At 42.0% G+C, this 25,390-nt stretch overlaps 2 protein-coding genes across 7 annotated transcripts in view; one reads left to right on the top strand and one right to left on the bottom strand.

Moving 5' to 3' along the window:
- YRDC (yrdC N6-threonylcarbamoyltransferase domain containing) overlaps positions 1-5,600 on the top strand; it is a 33,970-nt gene extending 28,370 nt beyond the window's left edge. The window contains exons 5-6 of the mRNA XM_068265432.1: positions 1,552-1,694; positions 5,130-5,600. Coding sequence (XP_068121533.1) covers positions 1,552-1,694; positions 5,130-5,190 — 204 coding nt within the window. The 3' untranslated portion in view covers positions 5,191-5,600. The remainder of the gene's footprint in view (positions 1-1,551; positions 1,695-5,129) is intronic.
- Positions 5,601-9,847: 4,247 nt separating this feature from the next.
- The window catches only part of MANEAL (mannosidase endo-alpha like), a 50,228-nt gene continuing 34,685 nt past the window's right edge, over positions 9,848-25,390 (bottom strand). For 5 of the 6 annotated variants that reach the window (XM_068269018.1, XM_068269017.1, XM_068269021.1 and 2 more), the window contains 4 exons: positions 21,298-21,812; positions 16,428-16,537; positions 11,741-11,817; positions 9,848-10,727 (listed from right to left, as the gene is read on the bottom strand). In XM_068269018.1, the coding sequence (XP_068125119.1) occupies positions 10,091-10,727; positions 11,741-11,817; positions 16,428-16,537; positions 21,298-21,766 (1,293 nt within the window). In that variant the 5' untranslated portion in view covers positions 21,767-21,812 and the 3' untranslated portion in view covers positions 9,848-10,090. Of the gene's footprint in view, positions 10,728-11,740; positions 11,818-16,427; positions 16,538-21,297; positions 21,813-22,184; positions 22,423-25,390 lie in introns of those variants that run through there. The other variant, XM_068269022.1, reaches the window with a different exon arrangement.

Below are 25,390 nucleotides of genomic sequence, written 5' to 3'. Positions count from 1 at the left end.
CAGGTATGGGAGTTAAGGCATACACTCTGTAATGTTTTAAATGTTAGATTTAACCTCCCTGGCGGTTTGTTAAAATCCGGCGCCAGGGGGCAGCAAATACCTTTATTTTAATTTTTTTTTTTCATGTAGCGAGACAATGTCTCGCTACATGATAGCCGCTGCTGAGCGGCATCCCCCCAGCCCCTCCGATCGCCGCCGGCGAACGGAGATCAAGAGATCCCGTTCAAAGAACGGGATCTTTTGGAGGGCTTCCCCCGTCGCCATGGCGACAGGGCGGGATGACGTCATCGACGTCGTGACGTCAAAGGGGAATCCGATCCACCCCACGGCGCTGCCTGGCACTAATTGGCCAGGCAGCGCACGGGGTCTAGGGGGGGCGGCTGCGGCGACGGGTATAGTGGCGGATCGGCGGGCAGCGGCGGCGATCGGAGGTTACACGCAGCTAGCAAAGTGCTAGCTGCGTGTAACAAAAAAAAATTATGCAAATCGGCCCAGCGGGGCCTGAGCGGTGCCTCCCGGCGGCATAGCTCAGCTCGGGCTTACCGCCAGGGAGGTTAATATAGATATTCTATCCTACAAAAATCCTTTCAAAATCTAGGGCATCCCGAATTGCTGTTTGAACTTATTGTTTACATATGGTGCTTGCAGGAAACACAGATGGACGCCAAACAGTTTGTGAAAACGCATGATCAATAGAATGTGGTACACTAAAGTTACATTTCAAGGGATATCATAACGTGTATGAAGGCTTATCTATGGGATATTTCAGTTTAATAAAGAAAAAAATCAAACTTGCTGGAGTTCCTTATTTTGTTTTTTTCTTCTAGGTTCGCTTTTATTATAGGTTATTGACTTTTTGCTGAGGGAGCTTAAAGCGGAATATAACCTTGCATTTCAACTTTGCTCTAAATATTATTTACAGCATATTATATGCAACCAGCATTTTTTTTTTACTAGACCAGCATTCATGGAGAGAACTGCTGAAGTTTAGATAGATACATTTCAGTAAACAAAATGTAGCAAGTGAGGAATGTTACACACTCTTTGGCTGTCCTCCAGCTCCTGCACAGTCAGAGAGAGAGTGAGTCACATTCCACAGTTTTGCTTAAATGTATCTATGTAAGCTTCGGATGCGGCCGCAGTTCTCTCCAGGAACTTTAAAGCTCTGTGTAACCCTTCCAATGCTGGTCTAATGAAAAAAAAATGCTGGTTGCATATAATATGCTGTAAATAATGTTTTAGAGCAAAGTTGAAATGCAGGGTTATATTCCGCAACAAAGCAGAGCCTGAAAATCTTTCACTGGGATTCTGATTAACCACACATTTATGTATTTTGGGCCCAAGATACAATACCAATATTACAGTACTTGCTAGATGGTGAGGAAGGTCTTTTGTATCAGGGCAATTTGTGTGCCTTTTTGCTAGCAGTTATTGAGGTGTTGTACTTTTAAGTTGAATATTTCTTCTTTTTAGCTAGTTTTGTTGAAGTAAAGCCATAAGTGACTAGTGATTTATCTCCTGATTACTGTTTTTTTTTGTTTTTGTTTCCAGGAATTCAAAGATATATGGCCTTTGCTTTCTTTAGTAGTGGATGGGGGACCTATTGGAGACCAACACAGTCCAGAATGCCGGTTGGGATCAACAGTGGTTGATCTATCTGTGCCTGGAAAGTTTACAGTCATCCGGCCAGGATGGTAAATTCATTCCTGTTTTAGAAAATGTTCAGATAAGACCGTTTTAGTCTTGGGCCACTTGTTAATGTGTCATGAATTTTTTCTACAAGTCTGTGTGGCCAAAGCAAGGAGTGATTCACAGGATGTACTTTCCAGTTCAGACATCTAATAGCTGTTGAGTGTGGTGTAGCACAGGCTCCAAATGTATTACTTAGCGTTCATTTAATAGCTACAGCAGCTTCATTAAAAAAACAAAACACTTTGTGAACTGGGGACTACCTGTAGTCAAACGAGATAGGGTTTGCAGGTTTGTGCTTAACCTGAATCTGTCCATAAGACAAAACAATGTGCCATCGCTGTCCTCTGTACCTCCTCTATGCCCATTTTTTTTTAAATAGATTTTCTCAAACTGCAAGGTTCAAAATAAATTAAAATGCGCTTGTTCCCACAGAATCAGATTTCACATTTTCAGTCTGTTCGTATCTTTTATAAGTTGGGTGTTCGTAAGTCGGGACTACCTGTATATAAATACAAAGTACAACCGTACAGCCTAGCTAAACCACACCCACTTTTATAAAATTCATAAGATGTTTCCTGTATCAAATTCAGCCTACATTATAATAAACATGCAAACACAACCTCAAAATCGCAAAACACAACCTAAAAAATACTGGGTGGGGGGATGTAGTTGTGTATTTGCGAATCTGGGAGAGGTTCTCTCAGGAGCTTCTGATGACCATACATTTGATCTTTTATCCCCTTAACCTAGTAAAAATCAGTGTTAAAGAGACACTGAGGCGAAAAAAAAAAAATTATGATGTAATGATTTGTATGTGTAGTACAGCTAAAAAATAAAGCATTAGGAGCAGAGACCTAAGTCTAATGTTGTTTCCAGTACAGGAAGAGATAAACTCCAGTAGTTATCTATGCAAATTGCCATTGAGCTCCACGACTTTTCAAAGTCACAGAGAGCTCTGTGTTCTGAAGGCTGTTATCTTAACTGTATTGTTTTTTCTTTTGTAGAGAACAGTTCAGGGCAGGTCTAAAAGTTCTGCTTGCTCTGTAAGAAAAACATTTTTAGAATGCTGAGTAGTGTGTAAACTGCAAATATTAGAGAATGACGCAATGTCATAAAAAAAGCTGTATAACTGAAGATAAAGATATGAGAATATTATTTTTTTTTGCTACTAGTGTACTAGTAATGTTCTAGTAAAAATCCGTACTACACAACCAATTTATTATGTCATAATTTTTTTTCCGTTTCAGTGTCTCTTTAACTGCTTTAAGTTCCAGGACGTAGATTCTACGTCCTAATTAGTCCCCCTGTATGTTCTAGGACGTAGAATCTATGTTCTGCATTAAATCACGCTGTTTGCCGCCGATGCACATGGCCGTGCACGTCAGTCACATGAATGATCCTGTGAATGATTGTTGCTGTTAAAAAAAAAAAAAAAATTAAAGTGACATGGGCCCAATAAAATAATTTTTTTTTTTTTGTTTTTTAATACCCCCATTCATTTTTAACCCAAACTTAGCTTATTAACCCATTATTAACCCCTGCAATACCTGTGCCTTTTTATAAACGTTTAACGACCGCCGCCGATCGCTAGGGTGAAAGTTTAAGACGCCAATGCTCTGAAGATGTAATGCTTTACCGTTGCCTAGTGATGCATCTGTACAGCTCTATGCCCACTGAACTGTCGCCCTAGCGAACGCATTCGATCGCCACAGACGCGCAGACTGGGGATAACGGTCCACCACAAGCTCAGCTACAATTAAAATATGGCATATGGGGTATCATTTTAATCGGGAAGGGCCAAATAATTTGTTTGTAAATGTTTTATAACTGTGGGACGTGAGATGTGAAAATTAGGGAGGGAGCAAAAAATGAAAACCTTTTTGTTTTCTGCATTTATGCCTAATTTTTTTTCCCATAAATGGACTATAAAACAAAATAGTTTGGGGAGAAAAGTATTACCCAAAGAATGCCTAGACTGTACTGAAAAAAAACAAGATATGTATCACTAAGATGGCATAGATAATTAAAAAGTTACAGCTAAAGTGTCAAAAACGACAAGAACTTTAACCCCCCTGGCGGTATAAAAAAAATCTGGCAGGAGGGAGCGCAGCAGTTTTTTAAAAAAAAAAATTTTTTTCCTATATCATGTAGCAAGCCCAGGGCTCGCTACATGATAGCCGCTGCTCAGCGGCATCCCCCCGCCCTCTTCGATCGCCTTCGGCGATCTCCGATCAGGAAATCCCGCTCAAAGAACGGGATTTCCTGGAGGGCTTCCCCTGTCGCCATGGCGACTGGGCGGGATGACGTCACCGACGTCGGGACGTCATTGGGAGTCCCGAACCACCCCTCAGCGCTGCCTGGCACTGATTGGCCAGGCAGCGCACGGGGTCTGGGGGGGGCGTGCGGCGCGGCGATCGGTGTGCTGACGCAGCTAGCAAAGTGCTAGCTGCGTGCAGCAAAAAAAAAATTAAACAAATCGAAAACCTCCTGCCCGGCTTACCCCGCGCCAAGGGAGATTAAGTTGTAAAAACCGTGGAACGCAAAAGGGTTATGTACTTGATTTTCATCAGCTCGTGTACTGCAAAACTTTTTGCTTATGCTTGAGCCAATCATAAAGCATCTCTTCAAAATGCAGCCAATCGTGATAAGCCTTTTGCACCTGTAATGTGAGTGGCTACGATACCTCCACCGGTGGGACTTGCCACTCTCTACGCTCCTTAGTTGTACAGTGAGTAGGCCTGCTTTGATCTGCACTACAAGTGAAAGTAGCCAGCATTGCGCTCCACACGCTACAAGCAGCGTCATTGCTAACAAGGTTAGACATACCCCGGAGTGCGTACAATCCCGTGGGAGGTCTGTGATGATACCTTTATCAGTGATTGCAAAGTGGAAGTGGTAACTCTGCATCCTCTTGTTTACGTTCACATTATTCCTCATTTTTCCCAGGCTGCTTATTTGTACAGTCCTGTATATCCAGTGCCGGTGCCATTCTTGCCTTACAAATGTTATCAGGCATCAACTTGCTTGCAACCTGAAGAGAGCAGCAGACCATGGGTTTCACACTAACATGACGCATGCGATGCCCACGGTTTACTATATCCAGAGTCATGTTTACTATAACAGAAGTTTTATTATGTCTATTTACTATACCAGGCGTTGCTCCCATAGACTTATGGAAATTGTCCAGGACCTGGAGAGGTAGTTTACTATACCAGAATGTTTACTATAACACAGTTTATTATAACGACATTATACTGCATATGTAACGTATGTTGGATTGTTGCATAGTAGATTTCTTTCAGAACTGAATGCTGTGTGGGTGTGTAGTTATCTTTTAACGCTTCCAATACTGAAAGAAAACATCAGACATATCTGTGAAGCAGTGAGTTGTTTTCTAATGTTACTTACTATTTTTTCCCAATTGCTTTTTCCACTAGTGCTCTGAACTCTACCTTGGAGATCCTGAGAAACAGACATGGATTATTACCTACCTCCTGACAGTCGTCAATCAGTGGACTCTGCGTAGTTCTTGGAATACTCTAAATGGCAGGGTGTGTTATATCTGCCATCTACCAGCATGTATCAACAGCTATACTGTACCAGCACTGAGGTGCATAGGCATGCCATGTTGAAACAGACTTTACAAGCCATGGGACCTTTTTTTCCATTTAATACTTGGATCGTGATTGGATTTTAGTCTCAACTGTAAATTTCCCAGGGAAATAAGTTATTTATTTTTTATTTGATGTATTTTGCTGGATTTCATCAACTTTAGGTCAGCTGATATATGAGCTAGGAATATGCATTTTGTCACACCAGACAGATCTGCTTCTAGGCTCCATTTATGCATCCTTTAAATCTGGGTTGTACATTTTAAACTGAATTAAATGCTTTCAGTAAAAATTGAATTGGTATGGAAAAGTCTTTATTTGGATTGATTAGTCAGACAAAAGTGGAGGCAGAAGAAAACGTGGCCTCTTAAAAAGTAGCTTTTAGTTAATATTGTCAGTATAACTTTTCAATTGTAGGCAAGCTGAATTTCAGTGTCATGTGATCAGTTTGTACTTACACACATGGACATTAGTCTTCAGTTCAGATTCAGGTTTAACCCAGTTTTTCATTCACAGCTTATACCTTATATACTCACGTATAAGCATAATTTCTCAGCACAAAAAAATGTGCTGAAAAGTAACCCCCTCGGCTTATATGCGAGTCAGTGGAGCAGAACGGATGGTGGAGCGAGTTTTGTTACTGGCAGTGGAGTGTAATGATTGTGCACTAGTGATCCTGCTCTTGGCAGCTGGCTTTGTTGTGTCCTTGTCCCCCCCATCCCCTGCAACATGGTGTGCAGAGTGCACTGCTCAAGACTACCTTTTCCCGACCTTCTCAGCACCTCCTCCAATGCTGGCTTTGCCTACATGAAACCATTATGCAGATCATATACTCTGACTCTTCATCTGCTTCTTTCTTTTCAGTCCAGTGACCCAGAAAATGTTAGGAATAGAGGATCAGCAATACAGCTGCCAATTGGGTTGTTTTCAGGTCCTCAGTGGCATCCTCCTCTTCCTTCATCACAACATTTGAGATGGTCATTGAACAGTGAGATGCTAATCATTCTGGTATGCTTGCAGGTATCATGCAGATTGTATGCGGCTTGGAATTAGACCACTCAGAAGCTCTACCTGCTGGCTTGTATTGGCTCAGTTCCAAGCTGCACAAATCACAACCTGTAATCGCAACAAAAGTATTGGCCACCTGTTTTACATAGTGCACACAAACCCTTATCCCTGGAGTCGCCTGTTACACCCACAGCTTTCCTCTGAGGCAAATGGACAGAGAACATTGCACTTTACCTCTGACTCAGTGGTGACTGGACACCTGAGCAGAGGAACAGTTCTAGGAGCACATGGAACTGTGGAAGGTGACCACACAAGATCTCTGCTGATATCACTGACTTCACAACAAAATTAAGGATACTTAGAGGGCTTGGGCTTGTATCAGCTGAAACAGTAGTGTCAGCCTGCTTATGGTATTGCATGTTTTTCCCATACATTTCTTTCCTAGGCATTTGTAACTGCAGATGTCCTATTCCTCCCCGCCTCTGTAAGCTTCCTCTGATCGGAGGCAGGGAGCTGCGCTATACAGGAGGTGGGGGAGCAGCGCTGAATGACAGGGCAGAGGTAAATAACAGACTAGCGACAATCTGTGTGTCGCTAGCCTGGCTTTTTTTGTTTGTTTTTCTCTTGTTTTTCTTCTTATGGGGGACAGCAAAGCCTCGGGGGGGGGGGGGGGGGGGGGGTTCTTGGGGCTGAAGGAACGCTGCAAGGACACAGAGGCTGCTCATTATATACAGAATATGCCTCTGTGGCCTAATGGGATTTATCAAACCCACCTTGGGTTGTCTTTAAAGTAAACCCAAGGTGAAAATAAACTGATGACATAAACAACTGCATGTATCCTCCTACTCCTAAAAATGATCATTTTAGATATACCATGATTTTATTTTTAAACATTTACAAAGGGGTTTGAATGTTTTATTGTCTCTGCGTAATGACAGCATATTAAGTAGCCCAGAGTTGAAATACTTGAACCATTGGCCTCTTTCTATTTCTACCTTGCCCTCAAGTTGTATTCTGCCCGGAAAACTTTTATGGCTGTATTTTGCTTATCAGTGAGGTTTACTGTATTCCCTACAACGTACTGACAAAGAAAGAAGCTGTCACTTACATACCTGAAAATTAACTCAGGCAGAGAAAAAAAAGGATAATCGGCTTGGTTATTAATGTTTTGCACTGTACAGTACATGCATATTTGTCTCATCATACCCTATGCTGATGCACTGGCACCTGGGTTCATCCTGTTGCACAACAATGCCCATCCTTGTGATAAGTGTGCAGTAATTTCCTAACGAATGGAGGAATTGATACCACTGACTGCCCCCCCATATCATGAAAAATTATAAAATGTAAAATACAAACACATACATAAAAAGTACATTTCTCACAGTTTTCTCCTATGTTGCTGTCACTTACAATAGATAGTAGAAATCTGACAGACTTTGGACTAGCCCATCTCCTCATGGGGGATTCTCAGGGTTATATTTTATTTTCAAAAGCAGTCAGTAAACAGCAGTTGCTTAGTCCAACTGCCAGAATAATGTGCAAAGGGGTAGAAAGGATGGCCGGCATCTTTGTATAGATCCTTTCCAGGGAGTGCTTTTGTAAAGAATAAATGAAATTCTGAGAATCTCCTGTGAAGAGATGGACTTGTCAAAAACTTGTACTTCCATCAGAATTCTACTAACTACTGTAAGTGACAGCAACACAGGAGAAAAGTAATTTATAGTTCATTTTACTCTGTAAGAAACCTACTTCTTCTTTGTATGTGTTTACATGTATTTTACATTTTACATTTTTTTGTGATAGTGGTCCTTTAAAAACAGTCCATTCCTTCCAACCACAAAAGCTAGACTGTTCCCTAAAATGATAAATATACTTTACAGGTTTGTAGAGTGTTATTTCTGCAGTGTTATTATTTACTACTGAACCCCTTTACATTTTTGTTTGAGGATGCAGCAAGTAATTCAAATAAACATCAGTTGTAGATGGAATGATTTTTCCTAAATCTAGTTGACATGCATTAAACAGAGTGAGTACTTTATGTTCATAAATCCAAATGTTCATACTTTATTTTCATAAATCCAAATGTATTTTATATTTGCATAAGACATTTTGAGAGGTCTAGTTTCTTTTCTAAATTATATTTTGGTCAAAAGCGGTAATGAAACTCCCTTTTTCAATACCGTTTGGGAAAATAAATTAAGCTGGTAAATCTGCTGTGGTATAAACCGTGCTGTAGATTTTATGTCAGGCTTCCATAGCCTGTAAACAAAATGCCCTTATTTTAAACGAATATGGTGTTTTTGTTTTTTTTTTTACAATTTTCTTTTAGATACAGTATCTACAAGGAAGGTTAGTCTTTTATACAGCCTTCGTAAAAGAGATAATTGTGTATGTATTACAATCAGTAAGGGCTGGTGCACACCGAGCGGCTTTTTGGGCGTTTTCAGATCCGCTTGCGGCTGCGGATCTGCTTGGTCAATGTATCTCAATGGGGTGGTGCACACCAGAGCGGGGGGCGTTTTGCAGAAACGAAAAATGCCTGGGTGAGGCATTTTTGGATTGCGGGTGCGTTTCTGCCTCAATGTTAAGTATAGGAAAAACGCAAACCGCTCTGAAAAACGGCACTTCAGAGCGGTTTTGCAGGCGTTTTTGTTACAGAAGCTGTTCAGTAACAGCTTTACTGTAACAATATATGAAATCTACTATACTGAAAACCGCAGCAGCAATCCGCAAAACGCTAGCAAAACGCCTCATAAAAATAAAAAAAAGCGTTTAAAAATCTGCTAGCGTTTTGCGGATCTGCTAGCGGGTTTTGGTGTGCACCAGCCCTAAGAATGTATATTAACATAATCCTTATATAAAGTTTATTCTGCAAGTAAAACCAGAAAAACTCATGTCTGTCGTACAGCAATCTCACGGCCACTTTTTGTGAGAGCAGCTTTTGGGCAGGATTTTAGCAAGAAATATGGCAAGAAGCATTGCTAACCCTCATTACAGACTGCTCTGTGGGTGAAAAGTGATTAGAGATGGTGTGATGGACTAGTGGGGAGACTGAACAGTCGAGGAAGTGAGGTGTGAGGAAGATGGTGGCGAGTGGCAGATTTTAGTGACGGCTATGAAGAATTCTGAGACCACATGGCCTAATAGAGAGTCCAAAGGAGAAGGAAGGTGGATCTGGGGTGACATCCGCTACATTATGATGCACATTTTAATCTCCTACCCAAAGAAGAAAGTAGATAATGGGCATAGTGTGATAACACCTTCTCAACCTTGAAATGTACATCAGATGATGTTCTCAGAGTACCAATTACAAGGTACGGTAAATTGTGTGGTCTGGTGCTCTACAGCTCTATGTGGATAAACTGTAAAAACATCAGGTATGTATATTGTATGCTTCTCATTACCTTATTTTCAATCTTGATTACACTAGGTCGCCTCTGGGGAAAAAAATGCCCTTTTGTTTCTTTTTAAGAACATAGGAGGATCAGTGCCATGGTTGCAGCCAGGAGCACATAAAATAAACCCAGGTTACCTTTAAGTTCAAGCTGCCGGTTATTAGTCACAAGCTAAATTTTAATAACACTTAGGCACAAGTTTAATTTGTCATTATGCCCCATTGAGAAGAGCAGAAACTGCTTCTACAAGGCATTGGCAATAACTCTTGCTCATCTTTGGTACTTTGTGCCTTAGCATCTTCTCTGGAGTGTATCTGGAACCTACGAACCCTACACAGATGCTGTATTCTCTTTAGTGTAACTGTTAGTTGTTCTGTGTCCTCACATAAGCCACTGATCCTTCTCCTTGTTAAAATGTTCTGCCCACCTCCTTGTAAGAACAAGGTAGAGATCAGGCTGGTGGGGCAGGTAGTCAAGATAGAGGCGAGATGCAGTTTTCTTTGGCACAGCTTTCTCAATTTGCGTTCCTTCATGCCACTCATTGAAGGAGGTGATGGACACTATTTCTGGCCGAACTGTGAGCGCAGCCTGGAGAGCGGTCTCATAGTACTTTCCATTAACCCGATTTCTGGTGTTGTGGTTATTCCATGGTCTAATGCTGGTGTCTATATAACCAGGTCCAACACTTGGAATGAACATAAGATTGTTGGTGTCACAAAAATTCTTGATAGTTTTCCAGTTCTGGTGAGAGGATCCAAAAGAGAAGCCATTAGAGGCAAAGTATGTGTATATGCCATCAAAACCAGCCGTTAGGATGTCATGCTTATGTCCTTCTTCTACCAATAAGCCAATGAAAACCGCATCATAAGCTGTATTGCGGATTGAATGGGAACCAGTCACTGTTAGCAGGTTTGCCCAGGATTCAGGTGGTGTCAGGTAGGAATCATAAATGTAGAAGAGTGGGAGACTTTTACTGTTGCTTGTTCTGTACCTATAAAATGCTGCATGGGATCCAAAACTAAAGAGAGAATGACAGAAAAACTGTGTTACAACTTAGCAAAACCTTTAGGACAATTCTCTGGAAATGAGAGTAATAAGGATGGATGGAAAGGTAAGGAAAGTCACACGGTTGATCTACATACTTGTTCTGGATCTGTGATTTCCACACTATTAAAAGAAGAGAATCTGCACAACAAATAAGTAACTTCTTTTTCAGACAGCACTGGCACCTTCCTTATTCCTCTCCCTACGGCCCTTTTCCACCAGCGCAAACTGGCTGAATCGCAAAACCGCAAACCGCTAGCGATTTTACAATCGCTACGGTTTGCTTTTTAACATAGGAATCGCGGTAGGTCATTTCCACTACCGCGATTCGCTTTTGTCGGGAACGCGCGGCGGAGCGATAATTGCCGCGATTTTGCTATGCAGTGCATAGCATAGCAAAATCGCGGCGGCGAACGTCGGGGAATTGCCGGTAATTGCGATTCAGCAATCGCTAGCGTTCAGCGTGAATGCTAGCGATTGCAAGTGGAAAAGGGCCCTACAAGTTTCCTTAAACTGCTGTCAAGAATGCATGTTCTATAGTATCTCTAATGATAGGCTGGGAATTTCCCTGACCTGTCCCTGGTTGTTGAAGGTTTCTTCTCAACCTGCTTGCACTACTTTCTTATCTTGAATTTATATAACATTGACATATTCTGCTGTGTTTTTACAGATTTAGTCTCGCATAATCCCTACAGTAGTCCTATATCCAACATAGTCTAGGGCCAATTTAGGGGGAAGCTGTATATTTTGGGGATGTCAAAGGAAACACAAGTGCCCAAGGGAAACCCACCATAACAGGAGGAGAACGTACAAACTCCATGCAGATAACATTGTTAGAGTGCTATACAGTACACTAGTGTCACGCCCAGAGTAATTTATAAATAATACATTTGATAAAGAGTTCAGCTATTAAATACTGTGATTGAGAAGGTTAATGGGCATGAACATGGCATTACATAATTCCAATTTCAACTAACATTTACTTACTTGTCAATTATATATTTGATGTTGTCATGCAATGTGCGATCATCACGTCCTTTATATGGCTGAATATGAAAGGCCACCTGAAAACAAGGAGAAAGATGAAAATATAAAATGAACTTTGAAATTATTACAATGTACACTCATTGTTTTAAAGTAGCCAAAAAAATTATTTGGTACTTATCCGTTAGCCGGGCGCATCCGGCAGGTGGCGCTGTTGTAGCGAATTTCATTCATGCTTAGTTAACGTTAGTGCTGTGTGAATGGAAGCGCCGCAGGTGGCGCTAATTACATTGATACGGCACATAACAATAACAGTGTTAATGGGAACTAATATGTATTTCAAGTGGCCGGAACTGTTACTTAATGCAATTAAAATGAAGGCGGCGGCAATGTAACAGATGAAGCCGCCGCCTTCGTCTGTTCTTCGTCTTCTCCCCCTTTGCCCTCCTCTGGCTTTTATACAATGCTGGCAGCTGGGGGGGACATGCGTCTCCCCCCAGAGTCGTTCGTCGCAAGAAAACAAACAGGATTCCCTTCCGCGACGAACGACTCTGGGGGGAGACGCATGTCCCCGCAGGCTGCCAGCATTGTATAGAAGCCAGAGGAGGGCAAAGTGGGAGAAGAAGACGAAGAACAGACGAAGGCGGCGGCTTCATCTGTTAAATTGCCGCCGCCTTCATTTTAATTGCATTAAGTAACAGTTCCGGCCACTTGAAATACATATTAGTTCCCATTAACACTGTTATTGTTATGTGCCGTATCAATGTAATTAGCGCCACCTGCGGCGCTTCCATTCACACAGCACTACGTTAACTAAGCATGAATGAAATTCGCTACAACAGCGCCACCTGCCGGATGCGCCCGGCTAACGGATAAGTACCAATTATTTCTTGTAATATGTACTGTCACGGCAGAATCGTTAAATCGCCATCACAATCGAGATTGTACACTGGTAATTACAATTCAATCCGAGATTGTATGTGTCAGGGAAGAGCACCTGGGGTGTCTTCGGGCCAGATATCAAAAAGGTTCATTCTCCAATGACAATATGGGTTTCTGTTGCCTAGCACAAGAGCCCAAGGCACCGCCCTAGTCAGGAAGCTTGTACAGGTGTGAACACAAGACTCAAAGGACAATTTGGCTGAGCTGCTACCAGCGCAAGCCCTAGAAGTCAGGTGCATCATGTTGCCCCTGATCATCCTTGAAATGTTTCTAAAGCTTAAGTATAGTCCACCTGTGGTAAATGAAGTTGATTGGACATGATTTGGAAAGGTGCTCACCTGAGCACTTTATGTGCTGAAATTGTGCAAGTTTATGTGGTTTAGAGTGGCGCTTATACTGAACAATACTGAGATTGCCCAGCAAGCTTATGGAGAACCAGAACTCCTAGGAGTGTGTAAAGGGCTACAAAGGGTCAAAAAGTCTCTTACTTAAAACACTATGCAAAACAGAAATGTGCCTTCCTAAAGGAAACCTAAATTAAATTCTATAGCCTTTTACTTACCTGGGGCTTCTTTCAGCCTCCTGTAGTCCTCAAGGTCCCTTATCACCTAAGCCTCCTTTGTTTGCCCGCCAGTGGCTACGTTCCATGTTTGACCCAAATGCGGGTTGCAGCGACTGCACATGTGCGGTTCTATCCATGAGCCCGTGCCAATTGCGTCCTGGTGACGGCAGCGCGATTGAGACGAGCACCCGGACAGAGCTGCACATGTGCAGTCATTGCAACCTGTGTTCGGGTCATACATAAAATGGAGCCACCGGCGGGAGAGCGGAGGAGACTTAGATGACGCCAAGGGACCTTGCGGACTACAGGTGGCTGGAAGAAGCCACAGGTAAGTAAAAAGATATAGATTTTAATTAAATTCACGTTCCTTTAAAACAGAAGGTATTTGCAATTATTCAGGTTGGAGGGAGCATATGAGGTTTTCCACAATGCATCACAGCTGACTATGCAAACCATCTCTTTGTTGTCCCTGAAAGCCAACACACACCTTCAGAACCGCTGGAATACAATGATGTGTCAACTTGTTAATTGTACCGAGCCACACTAATCCAACCTGTATGCAGACTGTTTCTGACTGGTTGGTCCTCATCAGTCATGGCATGGATTAATATGGCTCTATGAGGTAGGACTTTAAACACCCAGAGTTAGGGCTTGTTCACACTAAGGGCGTTTTGAGGATTTTTTAAGCGCCGGCAATTTTGAAAATCGCCCTAAAAGCGCTTGTGCAATGATTCCCTATGAGAGTGTTCACATCTGAGCGGTTCGATTATGATCTGCTCACCAAAGAGCTGTCTGTACCATTTTTTTGGAGGCAATTTGCCTATAAAAACGCTTGAAAAAGCACTTGGTATAGCGATTTCCAGATCGCTTTAAGAAAAAATACATTGTATTTATTCTTTTCCGGGTGAAAGAGTTAACTTCCTGACTGACGTCAGTAAGTGAAAAAAAAAACAATCTCTTAGAAAAGTGCTTTATAAAAAAAAAAAAAAATCATATCGCGCAAGTAAGTGCCAGGAGGCGCTTAAAAAAAATTGTGCAAAAAAAAAATGCAAAATGCTGGCGTCAGCTTCAATTTTACATGTGAACAAGGCCTTACAGATTGCCCAGCAAGCTGATGGTGAACCAGAACTACTAGGAGTGTATAGGAGGCTACAGGGACCAAAAATGTATGATATCAAAGTCCAAAGAGTCAAATCATTGCTCATATGTTAAGCTTATGTATGCAAAGTCGTCTATTCATTTTCACTCTGCTCTTATGAAGAGATGCTGTCAATAACTCAGGATTTAAAGGACAACTGAAGTGAGAGGGATATGGAGACTGCCATATTTATTGCCTTTTGAGTAATACCTCACTCACTCTGTTTAATGCATGTCAACTAGATTTAGGAAAAATCATTCCATCTACAACTGATGTTTATTTGAATTACTTGCTGGATCCTCAAACAAAAATGTAAAGGGGTCCAGTAGTAAATAATAACACTGCAGAAATAACACTCTACAAACCTGTAAAGTATATTTATCATTTTAGGGAACAGTCTAGCTTTTGTGGTTGGAAGGAATGGACTGTTTTTAAAGGACCACTATCACAAAAAAATGTAAAATGTAAAATACATGTAAACACATACAAAGAAGAAGTAGGTTTCTTACAGAGTAAAATGAACTATAAATTACTTTTCTCCTGTGTTGCTGTCACTTACAGTAGTTAGTAGAATTCTGATGGAAGTACAAGTTTTTGACAAGTCAATCTCTTCACAGGAGATTCTCAGCATTTCATTTATTCTTTACAAAAGCACTCCCTGGAAAGGATCTATACAAAGATGCCGGCCATCCTTTCTACCCCTTTGCACATTATTCTGGCAGTTGGACTGAGCAACTGCTGTTTACTGACTGCTTTTGAAAATAAAATATAACCCTGAGAATCCCCCATGAGGAGATGGGCTAGTCCAAAGTCTGTCAGATTTCTACTATCTATTGTAAGTGACAGCAACATAGGAGAAAACTGTGAGAAATGTACTTTTTATGTATGTGTTCTCATGTATTTTACATTTTATAATTTTTCATGATATGGGGGGGCAGTCAGTGGTATCAATTCCTCCATTCGTTAGGAAATTACTGCATACTCATCACAAGGATGGGCATTGTTGTGCAACAGGATGAACCCAGGTGAACAAGGCCTTACAGATTGCCCAGCAAGCTGATGGTAAACCAGAACTACTAGGAGTGTATAGGAGGCTTAAGGGACCAAAAATGTATGATATGAAAGTCCAAAGAGTCAAATCATTTCTCATATGTTAAGCTTATGTATGCAAACTCGTCTATTTATTTCCACCCTGCTCTTATGAAGCGATAACTCAGGATCAGGATTTAAAGGACAACTGGGATATGGAGACTGTCATATTTATTGCCTTTTGAGTAAAACCAATTGCCTGGCTTGCCTGCGGATCCTCTGCCACTGATACTTTTAACCATAGACCCTGAACAAGCATGCAGCAGATCAGGTGTTTCTGACATTATTGTGAGATCTGACAAGATTAGCTGCATGCTTGTTTCTGGTGTTATTCAGGCACTACTGCAACCAGACAGACCAGCAGGGCTGCCAGGCAACTGGTATTGTTTAAAAGGAAGTAGATATGGCAGATTCTTCTCACTTCAGTTGTCCTTTTCACATGTACTGAGTTGTGTATGACATAACTTAGGACCGGTTCACACTTGTTTTAAAAACGTATTCGTTGCTCTGTTTTTGGGCCAGGACCAAAAACGGAGACACCGATACCAATGTTAAAAATAGCAGCTGTCCTTCACTCACTTTAAAAAAAAAATGAATCCGGGGATCTGTGAAGAAAAATTTAACGCAGAATCCGGACTTGTCAGGACTTCACGGACCTGGACACATGGAGGGGTAGTGAAAGGCAATGCAAAATCTGATCTCCCTCTACACAGGCAATGTTGCACACAGAAACGAAGGGCCTTCTGCCTGCTCCTCCCCTTAACCTCACCTAATGAGCTAGCGGGGAAGCAATTACCTTACTTCCTCTGCTCGCCACGTGACTTCCTGCAATGTATGCTGCAAATGGGCAGCACGGATCCGTTTTCGTTCCGGTTTTTGAAAAACGAAGCCTGGACCCCAGATTGCGTTCTGCAAGCGGGTCTAGTGTGGACCGAGCCTAACAAGACATTAAGATATACCTTTATATTGTATCGATGGGCAGCTTCAAGAACCAAGGGCACCAAGTCTTCCACCGATTCCCCATTCTCATCTGCTGTTCCAGGAGGATACCATGAAAGCACCAACACTCCTACAGCAAAGATGTAATGAACATATAATTACCTTATATTAGCACTGCTTAAAGAGTAACTGTCAGGCTGCAAAAGCTAATTTAAACCTCTATTCTCCTGTGTTAAACAGTTTAAAAGGAATCCAAAAAGGCAATACTGAAGTTAAAAATCTCTCTTACTTTGATGTTTGCTGAATAGCAATACTCTTTATTCCCAAGCTCCTAAGGAGGCCGGCAGGCCGCATAACAGATACTGCAGAGCATGCTGGGGCTGCTTCTTCTCCCTACTGCACTCCCTTGGTCCTCCCCTTCATTTCCCTATCCCGCCCTAAGGCTGCTTTCACAGTGGGAAGTTACAGGCTCATGTTACAGCAGCTTGTAACTTGCAGCCCAAATCACAGCACTAAAAAAATCAATGTGCTGTTCACAGTGCACATTTATACTGCATGAGTCCGCTATTGTTCCTAGCCACATGGCTAATTAATATTCACTGCACAGTAGTGTTGTCCGGATCATGAACGATTAGGATCTTTGATCCGGATCTTTTTTGTGAGTCGAATCATCCGAGATTCGGTTCACAGTGGATGTCTGGAAGAAACAGGAACTGCAGCTTTTCTCACTCTGCTAAAAATGATTCAAAGATTCGGTTCAAAGATCCGGATCTTTTCAATGATCCGATTCGAATCAGAGTGCCAGACAATATGCCTGTTAGACCACAGACTGGTGGGGTGTCTGAGGGCTGGAACTTGGGAGGGCTAAAGAATCATCAATCAGGAAGCAGGGTAAGGGAGGATATTACATCACATTTGGCTTCATACAAGACAGTCAAACATGGAACCTGCCATGAGCTGTCAGGAGCATCATTCTCTGCAAATACTATATAAAAATTCTGTGAAATCCAAACGTGGACAGTGAAATGCATATGTAATGTAAGTACAGCCAATATTTAGCTACTGATGTATGTGTTTTTTTATCTGAAACCCTATACCTAACAGCTCCTCTTTAACAGATTATTGAGTGTGTTCTAATGTCACATAATAACTACCAGTAGATGGACTGTGTCAAGGTACTTTGGATTCTTTAGTAACTTTCACCCAAACTGCCTGGATCTTCTTTCAAAATATAGTGTAACCCCGAAGACTAAAGGTGGCCATACACTACTTCATTTTTTCCATTGATATTAGATTGAATTTGATAGAAATCAATGCCCCAAACGATTACGATCAATCAATTTTAGGCTGAAATCGATCAATTTGGTCAACAGTGCAGCATGGAAGATTTTGCTTGATCGGTGGCAGGTTGCGAGCACGTAGTTAGCGGCATTTGATTTCGGGCCGACGGACACAGCAGAAAATCTAGACTCATCTGTCCACTGGTGCTTCGTCCTGTGTCTTCTCTCTACCACCCGGGCTTCTACCTGTCTCTTCATGACTGAGGAGCTGTGTGCTTTGTGCCAAATACTAGAGGCCTCTAGTGGTCATGTACTTCATGTGCCTTGTGCCCCTAGTGTTTGGTCTCTAGTGTTTACTCACACAGCTGCCCTGGTGTGAAGAGACAGGGAGATGTATTGGCATGGCGATGGAGAGAAGACATGGGAGGCAGCACTGGCAGACGGGAGAATTTTCACTGCCACTACACTCTGCACAGCCTGGGGAGGAGTGGGGGGGACAAAGATGGAATGATCCGGCAGGCAATTTCATGCCGAAATCTATTAGAAAATGTGTGTACAGTATATGGAGGAATTTGATCAGATAGATTCCTCTCCGATCATATAATGATCTTAGAGGGGTCTGTCTATTAGCCACCTTAAAGAGACTCTGTAACAAAATATTCAGCCTTATTTCTTCTATGCTATAAGTTCATATACCTGTTCTAATGTGCTCTGGTTTACTGCAGCCTTTTCTAGTTGCACTGTAATATATCTAATCTTCTTTTCTTTGTCAGGCAGGCAGGCTCTGGGTGTGTGCTTTGTTTATCCCTCACAGACAGGTCTATTCTCTATGCTCTAAGTTCTCTGAGTTTGTGAGGCTGAGGGGGGAAGGAGCTGATGCCTGTCACATGCTAATCCCAGACTGGAGTGCAGATAATACACTATGTAATAAAAAACTTGTAGTATACTGTAACATCACACACACACACACACACACACACACACACACACACACACCTACCTTCCTGGTTAGTGGCCATGTTTTTTGTTTGTAAACACTGCCTAAAACTGGTGATTAAAAGCCAGGATCACGACAGGGAGTGGTGGAAATGGCAAAGAGGGACCAAGGAGATCATAGTGACTCGATTGGTATGTTTTTTTTATTGTCCAAATCGGACAGTACAGATTCTCTTTAAGAGGTCAGCATATTGCAGTTTGATTACAGTTTAATTATACTGTGAATATTATCCATTGCAAAACTGTATGTTCTTCATGCATGCTGTGCACAAATAGTAGGGGGCGTATGCAGTAAAGAGTGTTAAGCACAATAAGGTGCATACAATCTTAGTGCGCAATGTATGGAGCGGAATGCAATAAATTACATGCAATGCTTTGCGCTTTACTCATCATGCATAAGACTTTACGCATGTAATTCTGCTCATTTTAGTGCATTCACTCCTATCTGTCCCTTTTAAAGTGGATGTCCAGGAAATGTTATGCATGGCTACCAGGAGCGTAACTACAAATCACTGGGCCCCCCCTGGAAAACTTTGGAAGGGGCCCCCCAGCTGTTGTTGCTGGAGAGGGAAGTGCTGATAGTAGCCCGAGGTGAGGGAGGGGGGGGGGGATCAGGCACACCTCCTCGCTGCTGTGTGTGCCTGCTGCTCCCCATCCCACTTTGCGCCAGCTCCTGCTCTCAAAAATGGCCCTGGAGGGCCCCAGAGCCAGGGCCCCTCCTCAGGCTTCTCCCCCTAAGGGCCCCCCTGAGGCTGCATCCCTTGCAGGGGCTATTGTTGCGCCCCTGATGGTTACCTTCTTTTCCCAGTCCTTTAAATATAGAACAGTAGTAGCTTACTTATAAAAATATGTTAGGAATACATAAAGCACTGTGAAGTATAGAGCTGGGATTCTTTGCTATCCTATTTTCTATCTAAAGTGCCTCCTTGTCTACCATGGGCACATTCTAGGAAGTGGTGTGGTCCAGGCTGCCCCTCACAGCCACTCCTAAAGAGTCCTATGGAGAGAACCAACAACAACAACCAGGCTCTGGATGGGTGCAGGAGGGACACCAGCAGATGAAGAAAAGTACAGCCCAACTTGTAACCACATTGACCATGGTAACTACAAGCCAAGACCGGGTATTTCTATTTTACTATATGTACTTTGGAGAATGGAGGAAGACATACATGGCTGTCTGGAAACAAGAATGGAAGGGATTGACCAAAAACTCAAACTGCAATTATTTTCCAACCAAATCATCAGTACTTCTTTGGTGCCTTCAGAATTTCTGCATAGGAGTCTACAAACTGTGACCCACCCATCTAAAATTTTGCTATTAGAAACCACAAGCAATGTTTGCCAATGCTATTTCATCTCTAGGCCAATTTTCCCCCTTGTGCAGCCTCCTCTTCCATGTGTAACATCCATGTACAGCAGCCCCCTTTATTCATATACAGCTCTCAAAAGCAGCAGCTCCCAATCCCTAGTTCCATGTGCTGATTTTCATTTGTAACCTCTCTATTCAATTTGCAGTTAAGCATCTGCTGGCCCAGACCTTTGTGACCTTTGCAAAAATCAGCCCTGAGTTGTATTTGTCTCTACATGTAAAAAAACTAAAATAAAAGCCTTGTATTGCATATTCTCAACAAGATGGAATCTTATTTTAAGTTCAGTCAATGTAAATGTATTTAACTTCACCAAAAGTGTAGCCATTATCCCTAGAACTAGTATGCAAGTAGAGACATTGGCCTCGATTTCATAAAAGGCTTTGCGATAAAAAAAAAAAATTGCCAGGAAAATACCGCATTCTGTATTTTAGACTTCTGTGTGCTAATTCATAAACATTTTCACAGGTGCGGTGGAAATGCGGGATTTTCCGAACTGAGCTGTTGGTAACATGAGGAATGTAGCTGGCTGAGTTGTTACATTAATGAGTAGCTGGTTGATTTGTTACATTTGGCTGTTCTCCGTGCAGAGACAGCATTACAATAAAAGAGGCATCCCAGCTTCAGTTTAGATGTGCATGTTTAGTTTTACTGCCTCTCCTTGCCCTGAATCTGTTCTGAATCGGTCTATTAGTCTTTCTAAACACTCTATTTAATTGCCACAGCGCAGAAGAACTTCAAGAAATTTTACACATGCCAGGCTTGATATTCACCTCCAGCAAACATACACCTGAAAATCAGGTACCCAAGAAGTTAAAAACACAGCCTGGGGTATTCAGGGAAGCCTTGTTTGTTCCGATCGCTCTGCTGCTGCCTGTGTCTCACTGCTTCTGCTGAGTCTCCATTAATCCCTGCACTTATCGCTGTCTTATCACCTCTTCATAGCAGGCCATTACCGGCCTGCTCTTATCTTTATGAATTGACATTTACTGACATTTATTGACATGTGCTGGAGGTATTCACTACACAAGGTGGTAATTTACCTCACTGCTTGGGAATTTCAGCTTTTCATGCGGTAACAGGGTTTATGAATTGACATTTTACTAAGTGCTCAGTAAAGTCAGCTGTTTTCTGCATTACCGCATGCGGTAATAGTTTATGAATCAAGGCCATTGTATGGCAGCTTCAAAATATCTTCAGGCATTAAATAGTTAATAACATGGAAACCTATGAGTATTTCATCTTACCTATAGCAGCTGTTCTGAGTTGTTTCATGTGTTCTTCTAAGACCTCTGGGTCCTTGGAACTGTATGGTCCTAATTCAGGATAGAAGCTGGACCCAATATCTTCAGGGGGGCTGTGTCTCCCTTTAGGGTAACTTGCAGATATTTTGGGATCCCAGTGAGGAACCATAACGTGATCCCAGTGGATATAGTTATTATCAAACTTTGGATTACCATACCACATGTAGTAGAAAACATGCAGATCATAGTAGACCTTAGTCTGATCTGCTGCATTTGCAGTGCCTTGGGAAATAACCTCATTGGAAACAGAGCGTCTTTCAGACTGTTCCCCAAAAGGCATAAGTTCTAGGCCAGGAGCAAGATCAGAAAAGCCATCAGTGGGCTTCAAAGTTCGCAGTCCCATCATTGTTCCAAATATGAAAAGTGTGAAAAGGAACAGAGCAATGCATGCTTTCCTACGCAGCCTCGCCATCTTCTTATCCAGTGCTGTCCTATATTGTCATTTCCATTGGTGAGCCCTGGGGAAGAAGAAAGAAATGTAAGTGTATCATTATGTATCTTTGTGTTTTATTGTGAACATTATTTTGTTTAACTGATGGCTGTAAGTTTTACTTTACTGGAATATTATTTTATTACAGATGTATAAAGTAATTCACTTAAATATTACGATATAATAAAATGGGCTGTGGCATGTGTTTAATTAACTTCTTTAAATGTCACACCTGGCATCATCTGCAACATTGTAATAAAATATGCTAGCAAGTGTAGGTAGTTATACTGACTACACTGATTAGGAAACACACATTTTCAAAGTGCAACACTCCATAAAACACTGCTTGAATAAATAACTGGCCAATCGTGCCATGGCTTACAGCACATATATATCTTACCCAATATAATTGCTGGTGTATGCGTCCCACCTGCGTCCGTGTGTGCCGCCTGGGGTAGTGCGCATGTGCGGGACCGCAGAATCAGCATTAGTATTATATATATATATTGTGAGGGTCCAGCTTCAGATGGTAAGCATCTAGCGGGAATAGAGCAGCTCAAAGCAGGTTTGTATCCAAACTTAACCAAAGTTTATTTTGAAGCAGGTTCACAAACAACAGTTTGCAGTTCAGTCATAAAATAAATCCACAAAATAAAGGTAAGGCCAACTCCAGCCGGGTGCTTACTTTCAGCATTGAGTAACACAAAATCATCGGTCCAAACACATGCAGTCACCTGCCGCAGGCTTCTCAGCAGAGCTACTTCCTGGAAACAAACAGATTCCCTTTCCATGCAGACTGACAGAACCTGCTGGGCACACCTCTCTGTCACCTCTTCCTCTACAGAGACTTAATAGCTCTGTTGTTAACCTAGACAGGCAGAAGCCCACAAATACAATGCAAAATTATCCTCAAATGGGTGGCCATGTTGCAGCACCGAGTCTCTTCACATTTGATAAAAGATAAAACTATCAAATCAGAAAATTGATCGGTTGAGTAATGTATGGGCACCCTAATGCTGGTCAGGAGCATATGCAATCACAGCTGACATTGAGAAGAACATTTTGTTCTCTGTCCAATCTGGCTCTTCCGGGTGCTGCTTGTCCTTTTTCTAATACAGGGAAGACTTGTTGCAGGATGACAGTCAGAGGTATGTGTAATTCCACATTCTCTGACATTTACCCTTACAAATTATTCTATGTTTTAGGGACAAAGCAGCAGCTTGTCCATTCAACACAGGCAGTGGCAGTGCATACTGCACCATGTCAGATTAGCTGATGTTTATGTCTCTGCACAGTGTCTGTACTATTTAGTGACTGTGCAGCCAAAGATAACAAGTATGCATTGCTTACCATTTTGAATGATCAGTATTTGTTAGCTGCGACCTCAGGCCAACAAGAAGCCAGATTGCCAGAGCTGAAAGGGGGGGATGGGGAAAAGCTCAACTGGGTCCCTGCTACTGCGCAGATGCAGACAGCTTGCGCCTGCGCGGTAATGTGGCCCTGAACTGGACCAGCTATTGCAGAAGAGAGCCAAGTGGAATGGAGCTATAGTGCGCATGTGCGAGGTTCCAATGCAATCGAAATGCAGACTTTCAGTGGGTCCCACCGTTGGAACGGAGCTGCTGAGGAGGGGAGAGGAATGTCTCTCTAGGATCCAGAGGGTTCCCCCTTGCTGATGTAAGTACCCTCTAGGAGCACAAGTTTTGGCTACAGGTTCCCGGTTTAATAATATTTGTCTTTTTAAGATTCCTTCATCGGATGCTAACATGGAATCTGAGAGGCACACATCCCTACTATGGTGTTGGTATCAACTATGGTGTTGGTATTGAATTCGTAACTTCCAGATCTTCCTGAACACCACACTCCAGCACCATTTCAGAACCGAACAAGTGGACCGAGTCAGGAGAAGTTCACTTACCCGTGCTTCACAACGCATTTCACATGACTCTGATGCTTCCTCCATCCAAGGCCGCAAGGAGGAAGTATTGGACACATGTGCCATGAAAATCAAGTAAGTGAACTAAACCTGGCCTGACAAGGCTCTTTCTGAATAGATGGAAGGAGGGTGATCTGCACCAACAATTAATAATTGTGCTTTAGGCCTTTTTAAATTAATGACTTTCATCCATCCTCACCCTTGAAAGTTAAAAAAAAAATTATTTCCGCTTAATTGTTGGGCAATGAGGAGGTGTTTATGCGTGAGAGTGACCGAGTGAAAATAAAAACCCTTTCACTCACCTGCTCACCACTGCACATAAACACCTCCTCCTTGCCCGACAATGAATCTTTACTTCCCACCAGCCTAAAACTGCCCTACATTCATACGCAGCTGCAACCTTATTTGTGCATTCCACCAATCAGAGTGCACTGTTTGTACCCTAGCAGCAATTTGTAAGATTCCTCTGTACATATTGTGTTGCCTGCATCCAATAATAATATCAACAATAATATTAGCTATTTAATTTTGGCCATTCCACATGGAAAGCAATTTGATCCCTCTAGTGATACGGAGAATCTACATCCCTCCACGACCATCAAATAGAAACAAAATACAAGTATGTGGTTGTTAATAATGAGAATGAATAAAGTGAATGTTTTATATCCTATGATCTAACTACCTCTGTGTGTATTCTTTCTAGTTGTTCATTTTGTAGGTACACTATGGTACAGAATATTATATAATAATCCAGTTTCTCTGCGTCCCTGTGTGTGTGTGTGTCCATGCGTTTGCGCTACTGCGCAAGTGCCGCACGGACAGCCTTAGGACAGGACCAGGACGGGCCAGAGGGCTGGCCAGGCGTGTGTGCACGCACGATGGGCGTGGCAGTGTGCACGCACGGTGACTGTGCGGTGATGTCGGTGGTCACAGGGGAGGGGGGTTCTGACACAGACCTAGAGCCTGTTTTTAAATGGGCTTAGGTCTACTACGGTAGTCTTAGTATAATCATACATTCTGCAGTGTGATCTATCATGTTTTATTTCTATTATATTTATGTAACCTTTTGTTTAATTTAGTGCACCCCTTTCTGTATCCTAATAGGACTAATAATGTTTCCAGTAGTTATACATATGTAACAATAATCATTATAACAAAATAACAATGTTTCCAGTAGCTTTAAATATGCGATAATAATAAAAACATAATAATGTCTCCAGCAGTTGTAGATATATAGTAACGAGATAATAATGTTTCCAGCAGTTATATTCACATGTGCTCTAAAATGCTATGAAAGCAGTAATTAAATTGATTATATGAATCAGTTATCTAATACTGCAGATTAATGTGCACACCCAGGCCCTGTGACTCCTACTTACTCAGATCCGACATCTGCTGGCTAGCTTGTATTTCAGCTAGAGGAGCTACACTTTGCTTCAGCAGATTAAATTCCAATGAATCTTTAAATAATGAGAGACACTGAAAAGTCACAGAGAGACAATGTGGGGAACACAGTGGAAGCTGACAGAGCCCATTGCATGTCCTTCTCCCGCGTCCCTTTAGAGGCTGATGTATTATTAACCTCCACCAGACACCTGCCAGTCTGTAAGAAATCCGACACTTTTCTAATATAAAGACAAAGTACAACACTGGTGTTACAGGACATTTAT

This window comes from Hyperolius riggenbachi, chromosome 2, assembly GCF_040937935.1.
Source record: "Hyperolius riggenbachi isolate aHypRig1 chromosome 2, aHypRig1.pri, whole genome shotgun sequence".
NCBI classification, from domain to species: Eukaryota; Metazoa; Chordata; class Amphibia; order Anura; family Hyperoliidae; genus Hyperolius; species Hyperolius riggenbachi.
The sequence above is the reverse complement of the archived record's forward strand: the minus strand, read 5'-3'. Positions and strand labels throughout refer to the sequence as shown.